Source organism: Cupressus sempervirens, chromosome 6, assembly GCF_028749045.1.
Source record: "Cupressus sempervirens isolate cs-2001-9-10 chromosome 6, ASM2874904v1, whole genome shotgun sequence".
Lineage (NCBI taxonomy): Eukaryota > Viridiplantae > Streptophyta > Pinopsida > Cupressales > Cupressaceae > Cupressus > Cupressus sempervirens.
The window spans coordinates 37,906,305-37,928,077 of NC_143123.1; the positions used below are offsets into that span (position 1 = coordinate 37,906,305).

Sequence of the window (21,773 nt, forward strand, 5' to 3'; positions counted from 1 at the left end):
GAAAATAAAGGCAAGATAAATCTAGTCTCACTATATTCAAGCATATGCTAAATGTGGGCAACAAAACTTAAGACAATATCACTATTAGAGTCTACATGATCTTACACCTACCCTACAAATTGTAAGCACTAAAAGTGGAATGAGAGAAAAGATAATACCATCATCAATGTTTATTAGAAGTTCCTTGACATCCCATATGAGGACTTAGATCAATTTAAAAACATTTCGTTGGAGTGAGTTGCTCCTATAAAGAACTTTCACAACATATATAATAAAATAGGTCTTATAAAGGATTCGATAATTGCAAATTGGAAGGAGTTGAATGAAGATAGTTATCAACCATGACATATTAATCATGCCACTGAAAAGGAAATAACCTTAGAAGAGAAAAATAGTGATAGTGATAATAACAAAAGGAAAATAGAAGAGATGAATGTATGTAATTTTTTTGTCAATTGAGGCCCTCAAATAACACCAATGTTGATAAACTTTATATGCTTAGCAAGCATGATTTTGATCATAACAACAAATGGGATCAAAATGTGATACCTCAAAATTTATAATACATCGAAACACAATTCATAAATAAAAATAAATCATATGGGAAAGGTGAGACCACTTTGTTTAACTTTGAAACCCAGGGTATGAAATGTCAACATAGTAATAAGTTGCACTTAAAATAATTTTAGACCACTAGTAAATGTCTCTTTTCCCAACCACTACACATGATTATCTAAGGAATAATAGGTACAAGAAAGCCTTTAATAACTCACATAAGGAACACACTAAACAATGAGATTCCAGAGAAAAATCTATTTGCTCACACTAACACCTACATGTGTTTGTATTCATTATACATGCATCAATAATACATTCATTCCTTAGGATTCCTATTAAAGAAATGCATAAATTACAAGGACAAGCATTGACAAAATTTTAGGAAGAATTAAAGAACATAAGATACATCTTAATTTATGAATTGAGCTTTACAAGGTAGAGTTGTTGAAAATGGATAGCAAATTAAGAGAGATATTTCCTCATAATCAACACAGGTAATTTGGAGGAGTCTCCATAATCATTGTTGGTGACCTGTCACAATTAGCACCTATAATGGATAATCCTATCCATGCACCAAACCTAACATCTAGAACATTATAGGAATAATTTACAACAATATTCACCTTAAACAATACAATGTTATGACCAAATAAAGTGAAGGCATATGAAAAGCACAATTTTATCGGATATTAGAGAACATAGGAGAAGTAGACCCCAGATAAAAAGATTGGCAACTCTTAATGATGCGAGAAAAAAAAAAAAAAAAAAACACTAGATGAAAAGGAAAATTTTGACAACTCAATGGACCTATCTGCTACCAACGATGCAATCAAGCTACACAATAGAAGGATGATAAATTGTTAAATTTCCTAGGAGTAGTAAGCATTACAATAAGTACTAGGAGCATAACAAAGAATGTAATGAGCAATGAACAACTTGAGAAATAACCCTACTTTGTAGGGGCCAATGCATCATGGTAACAACAAACATATGGATAAAAGCAAGGCCTTTGAACAATGCTCTTGGTGAAGTAACTCAAATTGTTTATAGTCCTAGCTCTTGGTTGTCCAACAAATGTATGTTGCAATAAGAATTGAAAAATAATAGGGGCTACCGTGGGACAAAGATGACCCCAAAATTGTTCCAATTGATTCTGTGTCACTAGATAGCCGACAACAAATACCGCTCATGATGGCATGAGCTATAACCATACACAAATCTCAAGGGCTTACACTACAAAAATAAATAATCAACATTGGCAGTTTTGAGAGGTGGGCTTGACATTTACAACCATGTCAAGGGTCAAGTCACTAGACAACCTTCACATTCAACCAAATTTTCTCCCTTTGAGAGATTAAAAAATGCAGAATAAACTCTATACAATTTTAAGGAAAGAAGAAGAAATTTGCTTGGAGAAACTTCACGTGTGATAGATCAAAGGTTGCAGATTCAAAGCAATCATCTCCTCTATGTACTTATTAGTATGCATTATAAACTATTAAAAATAAGAAATAAATATCTACATATCCCACTATTTTATTGTTTCTATACAGTTCAATAAAATGCGAACTCACATATCCATCAAATATCCGTTAGACTTCCTTTCGATACAAAAGCTAATTAAAATATATATTAAGTGTATCCTTATCATTTGGAGGCAGTTGTAAAATAAAAATAAAAATGTCTAATTCCGTCGAATGTAAGTTCATTGCTCCGAACAATGGTAAAACAAATATTATAAGAATTCCATTTCCCTATTCACCCTTGCCCTTATTCGCGGTTAAATCGACTCTGGATTTTTCCGGGCGATTTATTTCAAGCTGTCAGTAATTTTTGTCCACGTAATGACACTTTTAATTGTTCCCATCCCAACATAAATGTACTGAGCAGATCTAAATCTAATCCTCTAATCCACTGCTCCTTTTCACGGATCTGTGTGCTAGTGAAGGAAATCTCCCAAAGGTTATTTTGTTTTGATCAAGGTATGTAGAATTGTTGTTACTTTTATAGAATGTTTTGAATTGCGCAGTTGGAGTCTGATGGAAATAATTGATTTGAGTTTCACAAGCTAAAGTTCAACTTCTACGATGCTATTCAAAAATTAGGGGTCGAGCTTGGCCAATATCGAAAATGGATTTCTATAAAGTTCTGGATCAGACTGTTAGAGAAATGTGAGTTTTCTTCTGTCTTTGAACTTGAATAAATACGTTCATTGTGCATGTATGGTAGGTTTGATACTGAATTCGTGCAATGCTTCCTGACGGTTGGTTGATCTGATGAGAAGTCACTTAGATTTTAAATTACGGCTGCACGTTTTTGTATTCTGCATTAACCCTGGTTTGAATAATTGTGAAATTATTTAGCTTAGACCAGCAGTATATCGTTGTCTGTATTCATAGTGGGTAGCTTAGGGCTGCAATATATTATAATATATATTAACCCTGTTTGTTGTCATTCTGAAATAAGGTTATTTATATTGAAATTGTTTTGACTGCAGAAAGAGAGAGGTGAATATTAAGGTTCTCAAAGTTCCTGAAATTGAACAGAAGGTTAGATTTCCTCTGATATATTACTTCTTGTCTTTTTCATGGAATTCCTTGTTACAGACCTTGCAAAAGAGTTCTCTATCCAAATTTCGTGTCTCTAGATCTCTTAGAATGCCTCTGTTGTTGACCTTAGGAGGTGAGTTATAACACTTAACATGATGTAAAATAAATCAAGAGGAGCGCGCCTTCAAATGATTTTTCTATGTAAATGCCGTGTCCTCAGGCCTTCTATAACAGTGCATCTATTGTTGATTAGGGTCCAAAAAAGTGGTAGATTTTTACAATTAATATAATAATATGTCACTGACTAACTAGGCAGGACCACTTAGTTAATCTCAGAACACCACTGAGCTTACGAACTACAAATGTCCACCTGATCTTGTCCGCTGTGTCTTTCTTTAACATGATCTATTTAATGTGAGGAGTGTGTAAGTGGTACCTAAGCCAGGGTCAATATTATGTCTATTTGAATCACTGTGCCATTCCACTATATTATTGTTGTATTATTATGTCTATTTGAATCACTGTGCAATTCCACTATATTATTGATGTTTGGATTTAAATTCAAATTAAAGGGAGATCACTGATACAGGGTTTCAAAAATTAGGACAAAAAAATAAAGTTTCTCATTATTGAGGCATTCCATTTAGTGCAGTACAAAAACAAAAATAAAAAATAGACAGAGAATACCAATGAATGCTGATTGCTGCTACACGTATTATAATAACCAGCCCTGACTGATTCTACTTAGGTATGTTCCTACCGTTGCAGACACTTGGATCAAATGATAATTGCTACTGAGCTAGGAAGACTGAGAATGGGGAGCATAAGTAATTGAAATGTGTATAAGCCCTGTTGTACATTATTTTCTTGTTAAATAGAGCTGCTATAAATAACAATGAAATGAGCCTACATAGAAATATTCAAAATATGAACAGCTAGGTGTAGAAACATTATTAGAGGAAAATAGAACCAATATACGGGTGCTACTCTGCTATGTTCCCGCTGTTGCAAAAACTTGGCACTCACCACTTCTTAGCTAGAGTGACCCGAGAGTGGAGAGCATAAGTAGTTGAATGTATATAAGCCTATATTTACATTACTTTTTTCTGCTAAAATCCTGTAAATAACGAGTAAATGGGTTTACGTTGAAATGCCAAAAAATGTCAAAAGCTAAGATTGTGAACAATATTAGAAATTAAATGCACCCCGTGCTCTAGTATAATTTTTTCTTTTAAACACACTGTCAAAAATGAGAATGTCCTGCTGGCTGTAGAATGGGGATGGAATGATCCTTACAAGCACCAGTGTCTAGGTCTCAACATGGGGCCATCCTTGGGACGCCCCTGTAGAGCATGGATATGTCCCCTTTGGTGGTATGTCCAGGTGCGCTTTTACTGTGCTGGGTTATCTGGGCATCTGAGCCTTAAAATGAATAACAGGGAGTCAATTTAAAAACCAATAGATAAATCTTTACAAATCAAATCTTTGACATCCATTTTTTAATTTTTGCATCGAAAAGCAAGAATATAGCCAGGAGTGCATCATTAGTTGGAAGCAAGGAATATTTTTAATAAATATAAACAGCCATTAGTGAAACTTGGGACCTATAAAAAAGAAACAAGCTCTTGATCTAATTTTATTGGTGGTCAATGTTTGATTTGATTGCCGAGTAGAAGCCTTGCTCTGGGTGGAGCTTAATACTATTAAAACTTGGAAAGCTGCTTGCAATTCTCAACAAAATATGCTTGGCCTATGCTTTTCTGAGGACATACATTAAACCTTTCAAACCAAATATGTCTTCAATGCATCTATGTTCTATGGGGATTTACTAATAGTGATGCTTGTGGCAATGTGGAGATAATTCTTATGGTTTGTGGTAGGTGAAGACTACTATGATTTGCAGTTCACTAGAGCATCTCCTAGATGCTTGTGGGTACCTTTGGATCATCAATCCAGCTGCAACAGATGCTTCACACACTCCAGCAGTGGTATATGACATCCTGCACAAATTGTGCTCTGCAGGGACTATACTTCCATCAGATCTTTTGTGGTTTCACTCATGGCTTCAGCAAGGTCCCACACATCTCGAGACCCAGCTGCAAAGTCTACCTCACATCGCACATCATTGTGCCATTTTAAACATCACACCATAGACATTGATTAATGCTGTCCGTTTAGTAATCTAAGTTGCATTCCCAAGGCTTATCAAAGATCCAAAAGGCCAAAAAAGATCGAAAAGGAATCCCAACTTGCTTTAATCATTTTTCTCTTAAATAGAAACTCAATTGAATTTCTTATTTAAGAATAAAAAAATCCTAAGTTACTCGTTTGGGTGTGGGGACAGATGCGGGTTAGGTGGCTGCGTGCATTGTTTTAGGGGTTTGGGTGCGTATGGGTATGTTTATGTGTGTATATATGTATGTATGTATTAGAAATATACAGATTTTTAAAACTGAATCATTTCATTGTACGGTACTTGATTGTCGATCAATGCCAAATGTCAAAGATAAATATTAAGCACCAATTGATAGGTGAAAAATATTCAAACTTGATTTTTTTTGGTAATGTCTACTTGTTAGTTGCTTGCTTGATTATTTACTAATACTGATGTTACTCTTCACACTCAACATTTTTTTCAGTCATTTTTACAATCCCATTAGTATTCCTTTCTTTCTATATGTGCGTGACAACTGTGGGTCAAACATGTTATTATCACCATAAGTTCAGGCTTTTGTGATTTTGGTACCCATAAAACATGCATATTACTTATTAGTTATGATTGGATATACACTAGGCAGTCTTGATCTTTGCAAATTTGTCTGCTTTTTGCCAACTAAGATTTGCTGCATACTTATCAAGGAATTATGATAGGATACATATCAAGTAGCAACACCATAAATTCGTCAGCTGGTTTGGAACTGAAATTGCTCTGTAGCAACTAATAATGAGATTCTCACTTGTTATGTCTCTGATTATAGTTAATTTACATTAAGAGAGTGATGTATGAAATTGGAGTTCTAATGGTCCCTGGTTTTTAGACACTTGCAACAAGAAGTCACAATAATTTGTCCTGTATTTTGTGATTGTATACAACATCTGTACCATTTTGTAGTTATTGTGAATCTCTTTGTATGATTCCAAGGGTAGATTACATCTTCCTTTTCACGATTCTTGCTTATTTTTAACTTTTTTTTGTATGTAACAAAGGTGAAATAAGTTATTAGTACCATTCTGTGCCAAGTAAACCTACACACAAAATATAATTGAATATTCACCAGGTAGTCTTGATCTTTGCAAAATAGTCTGTTTGTATTTGCAATTTTGTGAATACAATATTCTACATTCTCACCAATAAGGAATTCTGATTGGACTAATCAGAAGGGTCAGTGAATAAGAAAGAATTAATAGAGAAGAAAATAAGGAAGCGATGCCTTCAAAAGGCCAAAGTTATTATGAAGGGCTGCTACTTTCTCAAAAGTTTGTAATAATGAAATGTTGTGAGTCTCTCAAAGGGCGGTGATGATGAAGGGTTGTGACTCTTTTGAAGGTTTGTTATGAAAGAGTGCGACTCTCTCAAAGGGCAGGAATGATGAAGGGTTGTGACTTGTTAAGGGACAGAGATATTGAAGAGGCATGACTCCTCCCTCACATTGGAAGGTATAAAAGGGGGATGGTTTCATTTGAGGAGCAAGGGGCATCAATTTGGGGGAATAATAGAATAAAGTATTTAATATTATATTGATGGTCATTTAGGCATATTTGGTTTATTACTTAGGTTTTAGATAACATTGGAACTTTTGTGTTAGCCTTTTAGAAAGTTTCTATTTTGTTTTTTCTTATTTTCTATATTTGGAGACATCTCTATTTGTAATTACTTGTTTATGGATAATGGAATATTGTAACAAGTTATCAGAGCCCACAGGTCTTTAGTAAATTTTTCCCGTAATTATCTGTGGAATAAAAATGCAGAATTTTTTACTTTTTTTTAATGAAAAAATGTGAACATTTTGATAATTTTTGGAGGAAATTTTGAGTGTTATTTCGTGGGTACTTGTTCATGCTTTTTTGTTCAGTAGAGATCGAGAGTTTCTTCTAGTTTGTCTATGCTTGCAAAAGTTTTTCGAGGCCTTTTTTTGCAGAAGAAATCTAAATGCGATATTTGCAAGGTTTTACCGTGCGATGACAGTGTATTTCCACATTACTCCATTGTGATTTTTATTTTTTCTACATCTATTTTTCGCAGACAGATTTTTCTACCTGCAGGAACATATCTTTCTATTTTTCGGCATATGGGATAGATCTTTCTAGACATCAATTGTTGTGTGTTATTGCCCTGCGATTGTGTCTTTCTTAGTTGCGAATTTTTTGGTTTTATGGGGTCCGTTTTTAATGGAGGCATTTCCAAAATCCGCATAACCCATTTTTGATTTTTCTGAGCGTTGATTTCGTTGGAGTTTTTTTAGACACCCTTTGAGACTTGTCAAGGTTTTATTTTTGCTACATGCAGTTTTTTCTGTGTGATGACATATGTTATCTGGGTTTCTGTTTTTTTGTGTAGATTTGTTGTGGTGCAAATTAGTTCTTGTTTCAGCTAGGGTCTGCTTGCTGTTCATGCAACGTTTATAGTTTTTATAAGAAAAAATTGAAGAAAATTTGTTTCCTAAAAACTAACTTGTGTATTGGTATTTGTGCCATGGTTTCACTGGTTTTGACCTGAAAACTAGATTTTTTAAAGTTCGTGCCAGCACTTCATTGGAGGTTTTTGACAAAGTATTGGATTTTTGTGAAGTTCAAGCTTGCCCTTTTTTTGTGCTTTAGGAAATAGGGGGATGTTGTCATTGTCCAACATCATGTTGGAAGGTAATTAGCAGTTCAATGATAGGAATTATAATACCTGGAAGTAGAGGTTGCACTCTGTTTTTTAGTATTAGTGTTTGGACCAGCTTGCTCTAGGTAACTTCATTCATTCGTCCTACGACAATGGGCAAAGATCAAGACAAATTTGATGAACATAACCGAGAAGCACTTGTGTTGCTGAAGTTATCTATCACTGATGAGATGCTTCTAAAAGTGTCATTTGGCAGGTCTGCTACAAAGATTTGAGCACATTTGAAAAGCCTCTTTGAATGTCGAATAAATTCAAGTTTTCTTTTTGAAGAATATCTTTTTTGCTCTTGTAATGGATGAGAAGATGTATTTGTAGAAGCATCTTATGAAGATTAAAGATATATGTGATCCACTAGAGACTATTGGTAGAGATGGAGGAGGAAATGGTAGTGATTATGTGGAATTGTCTACCATGATCCTACAAACTCTTTGTTGAGACGCTCAACATTACCTCCACTAATGTGGACTTGAAATTTGATGAATTGTGCAATAAGTTATTGCAACAAGCTAGGTGCAGGAAGCACTTTGGTAGTACTAGTGACATGTTTAGAGTAGAATAGGCATTTATTGCCACAGATAAAGAAAAAGGCTTGTCCATTCAGCAAAAAGGACAACACAAATTTGAGGAGGGCTTCAAGAAGAAATCACCTGTCACTATTGTGGGAAGCTTGGTCATATCCAAAGGTTCTACAAACAGTGGTTGATTGATCAAAAGAGCAACTAGGGAGAGTCTCATCAATAGGCTCATGTGCAAAGCAGTTTGAGGACAAGAAGGAATCAACCTTCTATGCGTTTTAAATTTTATTTTTATTTTTGGGCAAGTAGAATTCCCATTAAGGGAGGGTAATAAAGATTAATATTAATCGTCATTTGGTTATTTAGATATTTGGTCTTGTAGGCAGGTTTTAGGGTCAATGGGCTTCTATAAGATTTGATGATTTTTTTAAAAGAAAAATTTGTAGCGTGTTTTTCCTAGAATTTAATCCAGAATTGTTTAGTCGTGTTTATTGAAAAATGACTTTTGCAAATTCATTGGCTGATTCAAAGGTTTTTTGGCTGAAAATTGTGAGTTTGGTCAAGGGTTTTGGTCATGCGATTTCTTGGTTTGAGCATGTGCTATTTGCGAGTTGCATGTTGCTTGCATGTGCTATTTTCCATGTGATGAAGTTTTTGGTGAGTTTGCAGTATTATTTTACCTTACACAATCTGGTGTTCTGCTGCGTGAAGGTTTCCGTGGACTTTTTGATTTTTTTACCACAAAAAATCATGGTGATGAGTCTTCTGATTTTTGTCCTTCAAAAATTAGTGGACGTGTTTTCATAATTCTTCCCTTTAAAATCTCTATTGGGTTTAATAATTGTCCTAAAAAATTATATTGTTGGGTTTTAGTAATTTCGCCCCTCAAAATTTCTAGGAAGGTATTATATTTGTTGTTCATAAAAAAAATTATTGTGGGTTTTGTGCGATTTTTTGCCTCAAAAATAATTTTGTTTAAGGGCTTTATCGTTTTTCATTAAGACAAAGTTTTGTATTCTGATCCATGTTTCAGATTCTGTGTTAGTTTTGATTTTTTTTAATCCTCAAAAGTTGTGGTTGGTTTTTTCGATTTTACCCTTAAAAAACATTTTTTGGAGGGTTTTTACAATTTTTTTTTTGAAAAATGATGCTCTGTAATCTTTAGTTTCAAGGTTTGGTGATTTTTCCACAAAATATGTTTCATGTAGTTTTTTGTATCACACCTAGAGTTTGAGTTTTAGTTTCTGGATTCGATTGTGTGTAGTTTTTTATCATCAACGTTCGGATCATACTACATGATCCATCATCAAGATGCCAAAGAACATGAAGAACAAAAAAAATGGCATCCTGATGATGGATCATGTAGTATGATTTGAAACGTTGATGATAAAAAACTACAAACAATCGAATCCAGAAACTAAAACTCATACTCATGGATTGTGGAAATCTCATAGATCTGACACCTAGAATTGCTAAGGCAACGATCTGCACACAAGGGTATGTTGACTTTTCCACAAAATCGTGGTTTCAAGTTATAACAATTTATATCAGAGGGATAGCTTATGTTACCCAATATTAGGTAGGATGTATTCTTGGCCATTAACATTTTGTATATCCAAGGAGGGTCTCAACAACGACAAAATGTTCTGATGAGAAGGGGCAGCTTCCTTTTTATTTGTGACCATAAGACAAATTGTCCTTTGGAGGGTATTAAGTAAAATGATCATTATGAGAGGGTAATAAATTATTTAATATTATATTAATGGTCATTTTGGCAAAGTTAGTTTATTAGTTTTTAAGATAACATAGAAACTTTTGTGTTAGACTTTTACAAAGTTTGTATTTCGCTCTCTGTAATTCTCTATATAAGGAAGTAACATCTCCATTTGTAATTTACTCATTTACGAAAAAATGAAATATTGTAACATAGTATATTTTTCTCAAAGGCAACAAGGAGAAGTGGTGTCTCAAATTCTCATGAAAAGTGGCAACCCATTAAAAATAAAGTATAAAGGAGAATTCATTGCAGGCATTCAAGGGACTTATCCATCATCGTTGACCAATACATCAAAGCAACTTACATTCAAACATCACTCATCACTCTATGAATTCCCATTTATTCATTTATCATTCACGAATATATCAAATCATCAAATAGAAGAAATCACACAAATAGAGAAGCATTCAATTTTTCCATCAATCAATCAATCAATCTAATATTAAATATTCAACACATTAACAAAGTCAGGGCATCGAGGAAGGAGAATTGTTGAACATTTGGTCTAATTAGATAGTAGACTCAAAATGTATTAATATCAATCGTCGACTTATATACCTTTCCCATATTGTGGTTTGAAATATAATGGATAATGACTTGGCTGATTATTTTTGATTAGGGAGTAGAATATTACACTTTGCTACTATTATATATATTATATTTTTATATATTGTTATTCTTGCTATGATCTTGCCTATGCATTAAAAATAGCTATTTCCATAAAATTATTGTCCAATTGGCCATCCCATTTTGGTGGGAGATAGTTCATATGGGGAATGCATGTAGCTAGAAAGCCATTCCAGTAGAGATACTCCAAGTGAGGTTGGGAGGCTGAATGACACTTCTCTTTCCATGTTCTTGGGCTGGGTGGAATTGTTATGGTAAATTTGTAGTTGTGTTAAACAAAGGAGATGAAAGCTCCTTATATGAATTTACAAAGACAATGTCTCTAAAAGAAACAATTGTGAATTAAAGACGAAATAGAAACTACTTGATAAACTAAAGACTAACTAGGATAACAATTAAAGAAACATTATAATATTCTAATACCGTCCCTTAATGGTCATCGTCTAACTGCTGTCTTTTGGTCAAAAATTGTACAAAACATTCTGCTGCTGCTAACACCTTCCATGGATCTGCAAAATTTTAATGGCCAGGAAGCCAAAATCCATTTAGAAAAGATTGCAGAAGGTGCCCCCTTCTTCAGAAAGCTTTGCAAAAAGAGACAAGAACCTACCACTAACCCTTTCAAATTCATTACAACATCTGACCAAAAGTCATCACAAAACATCTAACATGATGTTGGGTAATACAGCTTCTTTTCCTTGGAGATAGAGATAAACAGCGAGAATAGCTAGCACAATTTTGAGGAAAAATCGACAAAACTTTGCAGATAAGCATGATGCCCCAAAACAAACTGCAAAAAGCCAAAGATTTTAAGGAGAAAAATCTGGAAAACTAGACATGATTTTCAAGGTGAAAAATCGATCAAAACCAGACAATAGAATTTGAGACATGGATCAAAGAATACAAAGCTTTAGTTTTGAGGAAAAATGGTACAACCCAACAGATAATTTTTAAGGAAAAAATTATAAACCCACCAATTTTTTTTTGAGGAAAATATTATAGTAACCCAGCCATAAATTTTTAAGGGAAAAAAATTATGAGGACCCATCAAAGAAACCTTCATGTGACAAAACATGAGACTTCACATAGTAAAACTGTACCAAGTTATTTTTCCATGCTAAATTAAACAATTAAAAATAAATAAAAGATACATTCACATTCATATTCACATGAAATAAGGATGCTTATACTAACTACTTCTTATATTCACTTGAAGGGTTTAATGAAATTAATAGAATCATTTTAGATCTACATATCCCAAATTTATTGATTTAGCTGAAGGAAATAACATTTCTTTTCTGAGTCACATGAAATATAGTTATAACAAATATCTAGTAAGTCTATCTCATGCATATAGTTACATTACACATACAATTAAGGAATCAGTTGATTCCTTAGTACATTGAAAAAGAAAATTGATTTCTAAATATTGAAAAGAATAACATATTTAACTATTTTACCTATACATCAAATTGAAAATGCAGAAACATAAAGTAAAGTACCTGATATTTATGTAGATTTTGCCCTTGTGTTGTACAAGCCTTGGCACCTGGATGAGAGGAGAAGCATTGCCATGGGCTTCACCTCCCAACCGTGGGCCCTTAAGTATCCCCACACAATGCCTTTCCTCCTTTGGGATTAGGCTTGGGACACCGCTATCTTGCTACTAAGCATCCTGGTGTTAGAGTGTTGACTAGTCAATCAGCTAGGTTGTGGATACCTTCCATCAACCTATCTACCAACTGCTGGTACTTTGACCTCTAGTGGTCACAACTGCAAACATACCACTAACCTACCTTGGCCAAGGATTTGTGCGGGCATTATGTACCCGATCACCCACCGCTCGACTTGACAAACAAGATCTAAAATTTCGACTACTACGAGCTGACTCAGTTGTTGATTTTCTTACATTCATTATTTTATTAGTTACTGCTTTCATTCTCTGTATCTTGTAGGTTTAGCCCGCTATTCATTGATTATCAATTCACCTCCTTCATCTTGACTTTATTGGTCATCCTTGATGAATTCCTGGGGGTGACTGCTTTTGCATAGTGCTATTCATTGATTATCAATTCACCCCCTTCATCTTGACCTTATTGGTCATCCTTGATGAATTCCTGGGGGTGACTGCTTTTGCATAGTGCATAATCACAGCCATTTATATTCAACCCAATTGGCTTTTGGCTTAGCAAAGATATATGTGTGTGTGTGTGTATTTTTCTTGTAACAATTACTTGTTGGCTTTTCTTGAGAGAGTGTAGTTGCTTATCTTAGATGCATATGAGAGATGCCACTGTATAAACTTGCACGATAAAGTATTCTTTTTAGCATTTTTTGATAAAGATCACCAAGAAAATTATTCTTCAATTTTTTTTATATTTTGACTAAGCCATTCATGAAATAAGTAAATAGATTCTTTTCAAAGTTGGACTCTTTTTGAATTTCTATCATTCTCTTTCTTTTCGACTCAAAATCGAGAACCTCAAGTATTGATTTGAGAGAAAACAGAGTATTAGAATTGGAAAAAAATGCATAACCTGAATAGTATGGCCTCCTTGCAATAGGACGTTGCAATGTCTGGCTCTTAGCACTTGCAGAGAGTATGTAGAGCTCCAACTTGGCTTGGGGCAATGTATAGATTGTGCTCCCAAAAATATACGTTGTTGAAGATAGTGATTATATAGTAAACTGATTGTCTAAACTGTGATTGTGAAACAAGGATCTTGCAAGGTAGAAATTGCACAGCTAAGATTCTGTAAGGAGAAATGATTGCCGAGCAAGATAGGTAACTTGAGAAGATGTGTAGAACAGTCACCAAAAATGAGCAATACCATCGTAAAAATATGAGGCACTCCCTTGCATGCTCGGTTACGAGTAAGAGGAAGATGATGAGTAAGAGGAAGATGGAAAGGTGGCACAAGAGTTGCAAGAAAACAATGGTCATCGACAAATACTTGGCAACATTCTTAAGTGGAAGATGGAAAGGTGGCATGAGAGTTACAAGAAAACAATGGTCATCGGCAAATACTTGGCAACATTCTTTTCTAAAATAGAAAGGCCATCAACGACTATAAGACCTGATGGAGAATTAAGAAAATATGGCTGGTCATGTAATAATATAAATCCATAGCCAAGGTGGGAAATAATAATAACTTCACTCTCTTAATGTTTTAATATAACGACATTGTCATACTTACCTATACTCATGTGCATGTACACATACATGCATACATGCGCAAATCCTAAACATATGTTTTTTATGTAAACATTCAAAAAAGGCGTATACATTTTAATTGACTTATGCACATATACATATATATGTATGTACATGTATGAGTATATTAAGATATGCTTTACACAACAAAAGGTTCTCAAATTATAAAGGTAACAAATTTTGTTAATGCTTAGTGATTTTTCTATATTATTTAATGATATACGTTAACTGGTTAGCTCATTGTCGTCCAAGGTTTACTCTTGCTTGCCTAACCATCTGTCCTTAGTCAAGGTGGTTAAAATTTCATACATGTTGGCTCGTTGGTGGATTTGGTGCCCCATGCCTAACTCCCTCTTTGGCAATGCTTCCCCCCTTCGTCACGCTCCTGCAAAAAAAAAAGATTTACCAGAGTAATAACATATTCCCATAATTCCAAGATAACAAATAATCATCCTCAAATAATATCATAACGATTAACTAACATGTCATCTTCACATTAAATTATAACGAATAACCATTTTCCATTTCACTGGATCATAATATTTAATGAATTGTAACAATCATCTGACTTCACATGAAATCTCAACGGCTATAAAAATGTATTTTTTAAGGCAAAAATTTCGGTTGTAACATGCCCTCCCCCTTGTATTTCATTGCCCTCGATGAACTTTGTAAATCAAAATATTCTAACTAAAAAATATGTCATCACATAACATTTAATCAAAGTTTATTCATAATTCGATTTCTTGCAAAGAGAAGTGGAAATTGTTAAGGTTGTAGCTTTTGTCGGATTGATTTTAACATGAGATACCTTGTTGATGGTAAATTATCTTTAAGATAAATATCTTATATATTATATATGTAATATAATATATATTATATATTATACATTATACATTATTATATATATGGTTAGCATATTAATATTACATATATGCTTAAGATGAGTTACATATATGGTTATTTAAATTACTATTATATTAATATGTTAACTAGTGATGTTTAACCGTAAAGACATGTCTCATGAAGAGACATGTCTCCTCTCATATTTATAAGCCTTCGTTTGCATTTGGAACACAATAAAAAAATGGCATTGTTAGTACATTTGCAGCGATCCTAGAAATTAACATGGTTTCAGAGCTAGGTTTAGACTGCAAATGTAAGTAGGAAGAGAGGAAACAATAATGCAAAGGCAATGACAAGAACTAATGAATTGATAAGGGATATATAAATATGGCAACCCATTTATAAGAAGTATCCTGGCAACATCACTGCCATTGTGGAAAAGTATGGACAAGAAAAAATATATTACTGCAATAATAACAAATGGATTGAGGTGGAAGGGTCTTATAATATAAGTCATGAAAACCAAATGGAAAATGTCATGACATCAACAATGAACCATTCTTTATTCCAAAATAGGAATTCTCTATACAAGGACATGCAATTGACAATGTTTTAATACAAAATGGCAAGTCTGTGAATGAGCTATAGCTAGTTACCGTCTACAGGTGATTCATTGTGCAACTTATGTTTAGAAAACTTGGGAATCAAATAAAATATATACACAGAGATTAAAAGTGAATGCGAGTAAGCAGACGACATAAAACAATTTAAGCATAAGAGAATTAAGAGGTCATTTGAGGTTCGAAGTACAAATTGTTCTGCCAAGTTCGGAGATTGATGGAGGGAAAAGCACAAGTCGTGAAGGTGATGATATTTGTCGAAGATTTGGAAAATGTAAGAAAGTTTAGTGGAAGGATGCGCACTTATGCCCTTTTATTTGCCAGGCATGATGTTAATTCTTCTGTTTCTACGCATATTGACACACATGGTGGGTGCAAACCAGTTTGGAATGAGAAGTTGCAAGTGAGTATTATCGGCGGATCGTATGTTTATCGTCTTAACAAAAATATCATTGCCAAAAAAACAAAATCTAGCACATTAGGTTATGTGGCAAAAGGAGTGATCAATGACATCGGTAGATTTGCTTGGGACCCAATGAGAGATCACGTAGCAGAGACCAATCAAGGAATAAGGAACATTGTACATGTCGAGTCAAATACACATTGTGACAAAATTTAGCATTGCTATATTGTGGAAACGATTGGAGGATTCAACATCATTTGCCTTACTCCATCAAGGGAAGCACACTCAACACCGAAGTGGACAAATTATCATGCTAACTATATGTTGGCTCCCGAGAGATAGTAAAAGGTTGTGTAATCATATAGAGCAAATATTATAATCGTACATAAAAATCATATTGGTGAAATTGAGCATTACATTGCCTTTGACTATTACTTTGGACAATCGATCCATGCAAAAATATATGGATAAGGCCAACTAAATTGTTATAAGGAATAGCAGAAATATTCGTCGTTTACTGAGACAAGCCCATATAATAATTGTGAAGGAGGGATTCGGGGATTGTAATTACTCCACCACAAGATGCCACATCACCCCATTAAGTAGGAACGAGATCCCCAACCACATATAGAGGAGGTTGCCAGCAAGGTATTGGGTATTGGGGTCCACTCACAAGAAAGTAAATTAAGGTAAGTATATATGGTGTATTATGATTTTCTTTTCATTGTTTAAGTTCTATGCATCATTAATATGTAAGGGGAGAAAGAGATATTAGGCACCATTCAGATAAGTGTATGTATGTGACATTATTAATAATTATTTTGTAGTAATATAAAATGAGATAGTATAACTGAAAAAATAGGTGATAACAAACATTATATAAAGTATAATATATTTTTAATGAATATTGGTATATTGAGAAAGCATCAAGGATATATATTTATTAATGGGAAAATTATAAATATGATTGATATATATATATATATATATATATGTAATTGAAATGATCTTGTATCATTAAGCAAACTATTTATTATTGTAGTCTTTCTCTCTCTTATTTTTTATAAGAGCTATGTGCCTTGATCTTTTCCTCTGAGAATATTATTGCAGGAAGAGGGAGATTGAGATTTAGAGGGAGACTAACATTTCATTAGAGGCAACCTTGAAAGAGAGGGAGAAAATAGAGGATATGATTCAATCCGCCTTTTGTGATCTCAATCATAAAATTTGGAATACACAAATTGCAAAATGTGCATAATATAGGTTCAATCAAAAGAGCAAACAAATACCTTTGCATGAACAAAGGAAATTTGAGTTGTTGTGAGACATTAATGAAGTTCTTAAGAATTCATTTGAACCATCTACGAGTCTCTCCTTGATGAATGAAACTCGACGTATGAGTTGTAGATTCATACATGTGGCACAATCATACTCAATCAAGATATTGGCGTATTGTGGGCGAGTTTGGAAAAATGGAAGGACATGTTCACTTTTACTGTTAAGCTAAATGAATGTTTGGACCTTAAATAGATGCAAAAAGCAAGTTGGAACTTAGAAATGAGTTGTCATATTTGATACAAAATTGTTCAACAATATAAGAATGAGTGGAAATTTTACATTGTGGGGGGAATAATAGTCATTGTTCCATTTCCACTTGATCCTTATTTAGAGGGGAGATGTTCCATTCTCAAATAATCTAAAAAGACAATTTTTGAATCTTCATGTGCAGATAAGTATTCTTATCTTTTACATTTATCTACTTTTTGTAGTCTCTTTGTTATTTGTAATTCTATACATACTATAAGGGTTATTTGCCTTGATCTTTTCCTTTATGGTTGAGGATATTCTTATAGGAAAAGAAGGTTGGTACTTTACATATGCTACCAAATATTGTGCAGACTCAATCTAATGATAGTAGCTGCAAAGACCCTGATGATCAAGATGGATAAAACATCTTTAATGATTGAGAGTATGAGATCCTTCTACATTAAGAGGGAGTAAGACACCTCTTCTAAAAAGAGCTTAGAAGATTGATACTGAGAGGGAGTTTGTAAATACATGTGTGTAACTGCATGATTTTGATGGGCCTACTCTTGAGTGCATCATGAGAAAGTATTGACTTATTACTAGAAAATAAAAAAGATTGATATAAGATTCAAAGTGAGTTCGATAGGCATCCTTGGGTGAAGAGAGTTTCTGACGAAGTAACTACAGGACTTGACTTCCTAGGATCATTCTTTAGAAGGAGAAATTTTGAGATGTAATCCTTTGTGGATGATATCTTCTCTATGAGGAAAAGTTAGAAGTGAAATTCCTTGTAATGTGCTGTCCTCTATGAGAGAGAAGTCTAAGGTGAGAATCCTTGTTCCACCCTCTAGTAGCAACTATGGTGGTTCATGGTGGATATCGTGTAAGTTACTACGTGATGCTGTTATGATATGTAATGAAAGGTGATGATCTTTCATTGACATATATAAACAGAAGGTAACCATTATAAGATGACGATCTTATAAATGGTAGACCCGTTATCATGATGAACTTCATTAAATTGTTATTCCAGAGTGCTTGAAGTCATAATAACGAATATACAGAAGGTAACCATTGTAAGGTGGCAATCTTATAAATGGTAGACCTGTTATCATGGTTCTTTGGGCCGGATTTTGTTGGACACCATGATTACCAACTTGTTATGGTTCTTTGGGCCGGATCTTGTTGGACACAATGACATAGTTTCTATTATAGACCACACTTAAGGTGGTGTTTAAACTTGTATTGAAGTTATGGAATTTAGTTCAATTGTGTGTTATGAAAGGTGAGAAATTTAGCCTCATAGTGAATTGAATATCATACTGGGAAGATATCTCTTCATATTCTTGAGAGCATAATGTGTTCTATAAATCCTCCTTAGCTAAGAGGGAGTGTTAAGGCTATAGCTTCTGTTGGATTGATTTTAACATGAGATACCTTGTTGATGGTAAATAATCTTTAAGATAAATATCTTATATATATAATATATATTATATATTATACATTATTACATATATGGTTAACATATTAATATTACATATATGTGTAAGATGAGTTACATATATGGTTATTTATATTACTATTATATTAATATATTAACTAGTGATGTTTAACCATAGAGACATGTCTCCTCCTCTCGTATTTATAAGCCTTGATTTGCATTTGGAGCACAATAAGAAAATGGTATTGTTAGTACATTTGCAGCGATCCTAGAAAGAAGATCTCATCATAGTCTTCCCAAGAAGCATTATTCTTAGTATACTAGTGAGTTATATCTCGATTTCAGATCGGTCTTACGCACCTCGAGTATTTTGGGTGGATCTATTTCCACCACCTTTGGATCTCGCACATGCAATAGATTCCAGTGAATAACATGTTCATGATTGGTTCTATATTTCTTAAGATATGAAATGTGAAACACATTATGCATTTTGGCAAGGGCTGGAGGTAGGGGAATTCTATAGGCTATAGCGTTTGTGACTTCCAACACCTCAAAAGGTCCTACATATCTTGGGACTAATTTGGCATTCCTACAAAATTTGATAGTACTTTTTTGTGGCTTGACTTTCAGGAGAACTTTTTCTCCCACTGCAAATTCTCTAGGAATCCTTTTGGCATCTGCTTAGCTTTTCTGTTGGTCATTCTCCTCCTTCAGCCTTTGATAGATCTGAACTACCTATTCTTCCATCTGTCGAAGCATCTCAGGCCTAACAATGATTCAGTCCTCAATTCTGTTCCAACTCACAGGGGTTTTGCATTTACACCCAGAGTGATATGAGTTGTTATAGCCAAATTTGACTAGGGGAAGATACATCTCCCATTGATATTGTCGATCCATGCAATATACTCTTAAGAGATCTTCTAGTACTTGGTTTACTCTTTTTGTCTGGCCATTAGTCTTTGGATGGTAGGCTGAGCTAATGTTCAATTTTGTTCCCAAGGTTGAGAATAAAGTTTACCAAAATCTGGATGCTATTCTAGCATCTCTGTCAAATATAATCTTTTCTAGAATTTCGTCAAGTCTGAAAATCACTCTCACAAACTTGTGGGCTATTTCTGGTGGCCTCATCTGATAAATTTCCTGGAATAAAATGAGATACCTTTGTTGATATTGTGTTTGTTTTGGGTCATGGGTAACCCTTGGATAAAATCCATAGTGATTATTTGCCATTTCCATTCTGGAAAATTTCCAAGTCCTCTGCTTGACTTCTTTTGTAGATGGAGACGTGTTTTGATTAGAAATTATGGGTTTCATTGCATTGAGATTATTATTCAATGTATATTTATATTGATGAAATGATATGATCTACACATAACAATGGAAATAACATAGTGTAGAAGATAGATCTCATACAATACAATAGATGCTTGTGGGCCAAGGTCCCTAAATACCCAATTTATGCAAAAACATTATAAACATTTGAGTCAGGGTAACATTGTATAATACTCCTTAAGAAAGAAGTATCACACGTCCTTTCTGAAATAGGGTTAAAATAAATAAGATCCATAAAATCAAAAAATCAATTATAATTATAATTATAGTTAAACAATAAAATAAAATTATAAATATAAATAAGGAATTAAACTATAATATAATATAACTTGACTAAGATTACTACTATTAGGCAAACTCATTGATTGCGTATACCATCGTAGAGAAGCAAAAGTCAAAATGTTCCTAGTCATGAGATTGCATAGAGTTTGTGGACATTTTAGCGATATATGGTACTGGTGTCATGAGGATGTTATAACTTCAGCGATTTAGGATTCGATTATGATTCCGTGGTCATGAAGACAACTAACCAATATATATACAAAAGGGCAGCGATTAAGATATGGTTAGGGAAGCACAAGGTAGAAATAATATAGGAATATCGCCTGGGTATACAGAACGACAAGGCTTGTAATGTAAAATGATTTTGATGGAGGATAGCAGCAACTTAAATTGATGGATAGTCTAGTCAATAGGTATGTGAGTTGATAAGGTTATCTAATTGACGTTTTATAAGATAACCTTGATTAGATCCAACCAAAGACAGACGTGTCAATGTGGATAGCAGGGACTGATAGGGCTGCCAAGAGTCCTTAACCAATGATTAAAATATTGAGCCAATCACAGATAGTCATCGAGGACAGTGAGGCATGTTTAGAGAGAAGCATAACGATTAAGATAAGGCTTGTAAATTTCATATCTAAGAGACAGTTTATTTGAATTGATCATGGAAGGAGTATTTAACATTTCCAAATGATAGAAACTTTCTCTCTAAAGACATGATATTAAGGATTACCTGCAGCGATTATAATTAGTTATGCCATCAAAATGTGTGATTAAGAGATTCATATTATGGTTGCAATGAAAAGGCACACACCTTCAACTATTAGACCTTGATATTTTAAGAAGATTGGTAAGCATTCCAATCAAATCATTGATTGCTTATTATTATCTATTCATCTTTGTTGGATTGCCCAATTGAGCATTTGTCTTTTGCAAATCTGGTTGCATATACTTTAGGATAGAAATCAGGAAGTGCATCACCATCTTTGCAGATTTCTAAAGACAAATCAGACACAGCAAATTGAATCACCACTGTAAAGCGATAGATGGCAGACTTCAGCACAACTCATATTTTCATATCTGAAACAGCTGTAGGTGACTTTGAGGAGTCCATCACATACTTCTAAAGTTTAGATCAGATTTTTTTTGGGCTTCGTCTCTATAAAAATAAAAGCAAAAGATGTACAACATTCT

At 33.8% G+C, this 21,773-nt stretch overlaps 1 protein-coding gene across 7 annotated transcripts in view; it reads left to right on the forward strand.

Annotated features, from left to right (window-relative positions):
- The first annotated feature begins 2,324 nt into the window (after positions 1-2,324).
- Positions 2,325-21,773, forward strand: part of LOC149550990 (ENTH/VHS family protein) — a 74,373-nt gene continuing 54,924 nt past the window's right edge. For 2 of the 7 annotated variants that reach the window (XM_089786546.1, XM_089786550.1), the window contains exons 1-3: positions 2,325-2,540; positions 2,618-2,729; positions 3,056-3,107. In XM_089786546.1, coding sequence (XP_089642672.1) covers positions 2,689-2,729; positions 3,056-3,107 — 93 coding nt within the window. In that variant the 5' untranslated portion in view covers positions 2,325-2,540; positions 2,618-2,688. The remainder of the gene's footprint in view (positions 2,541-2,617; positions 2,730-3,055; positions 3,108-21,773) is intronic. The other 5 variants (XM_089786545.1, XM_089786549.1, XM_089786544.1 and 2 more) reach the window with 3 other exon arrangements.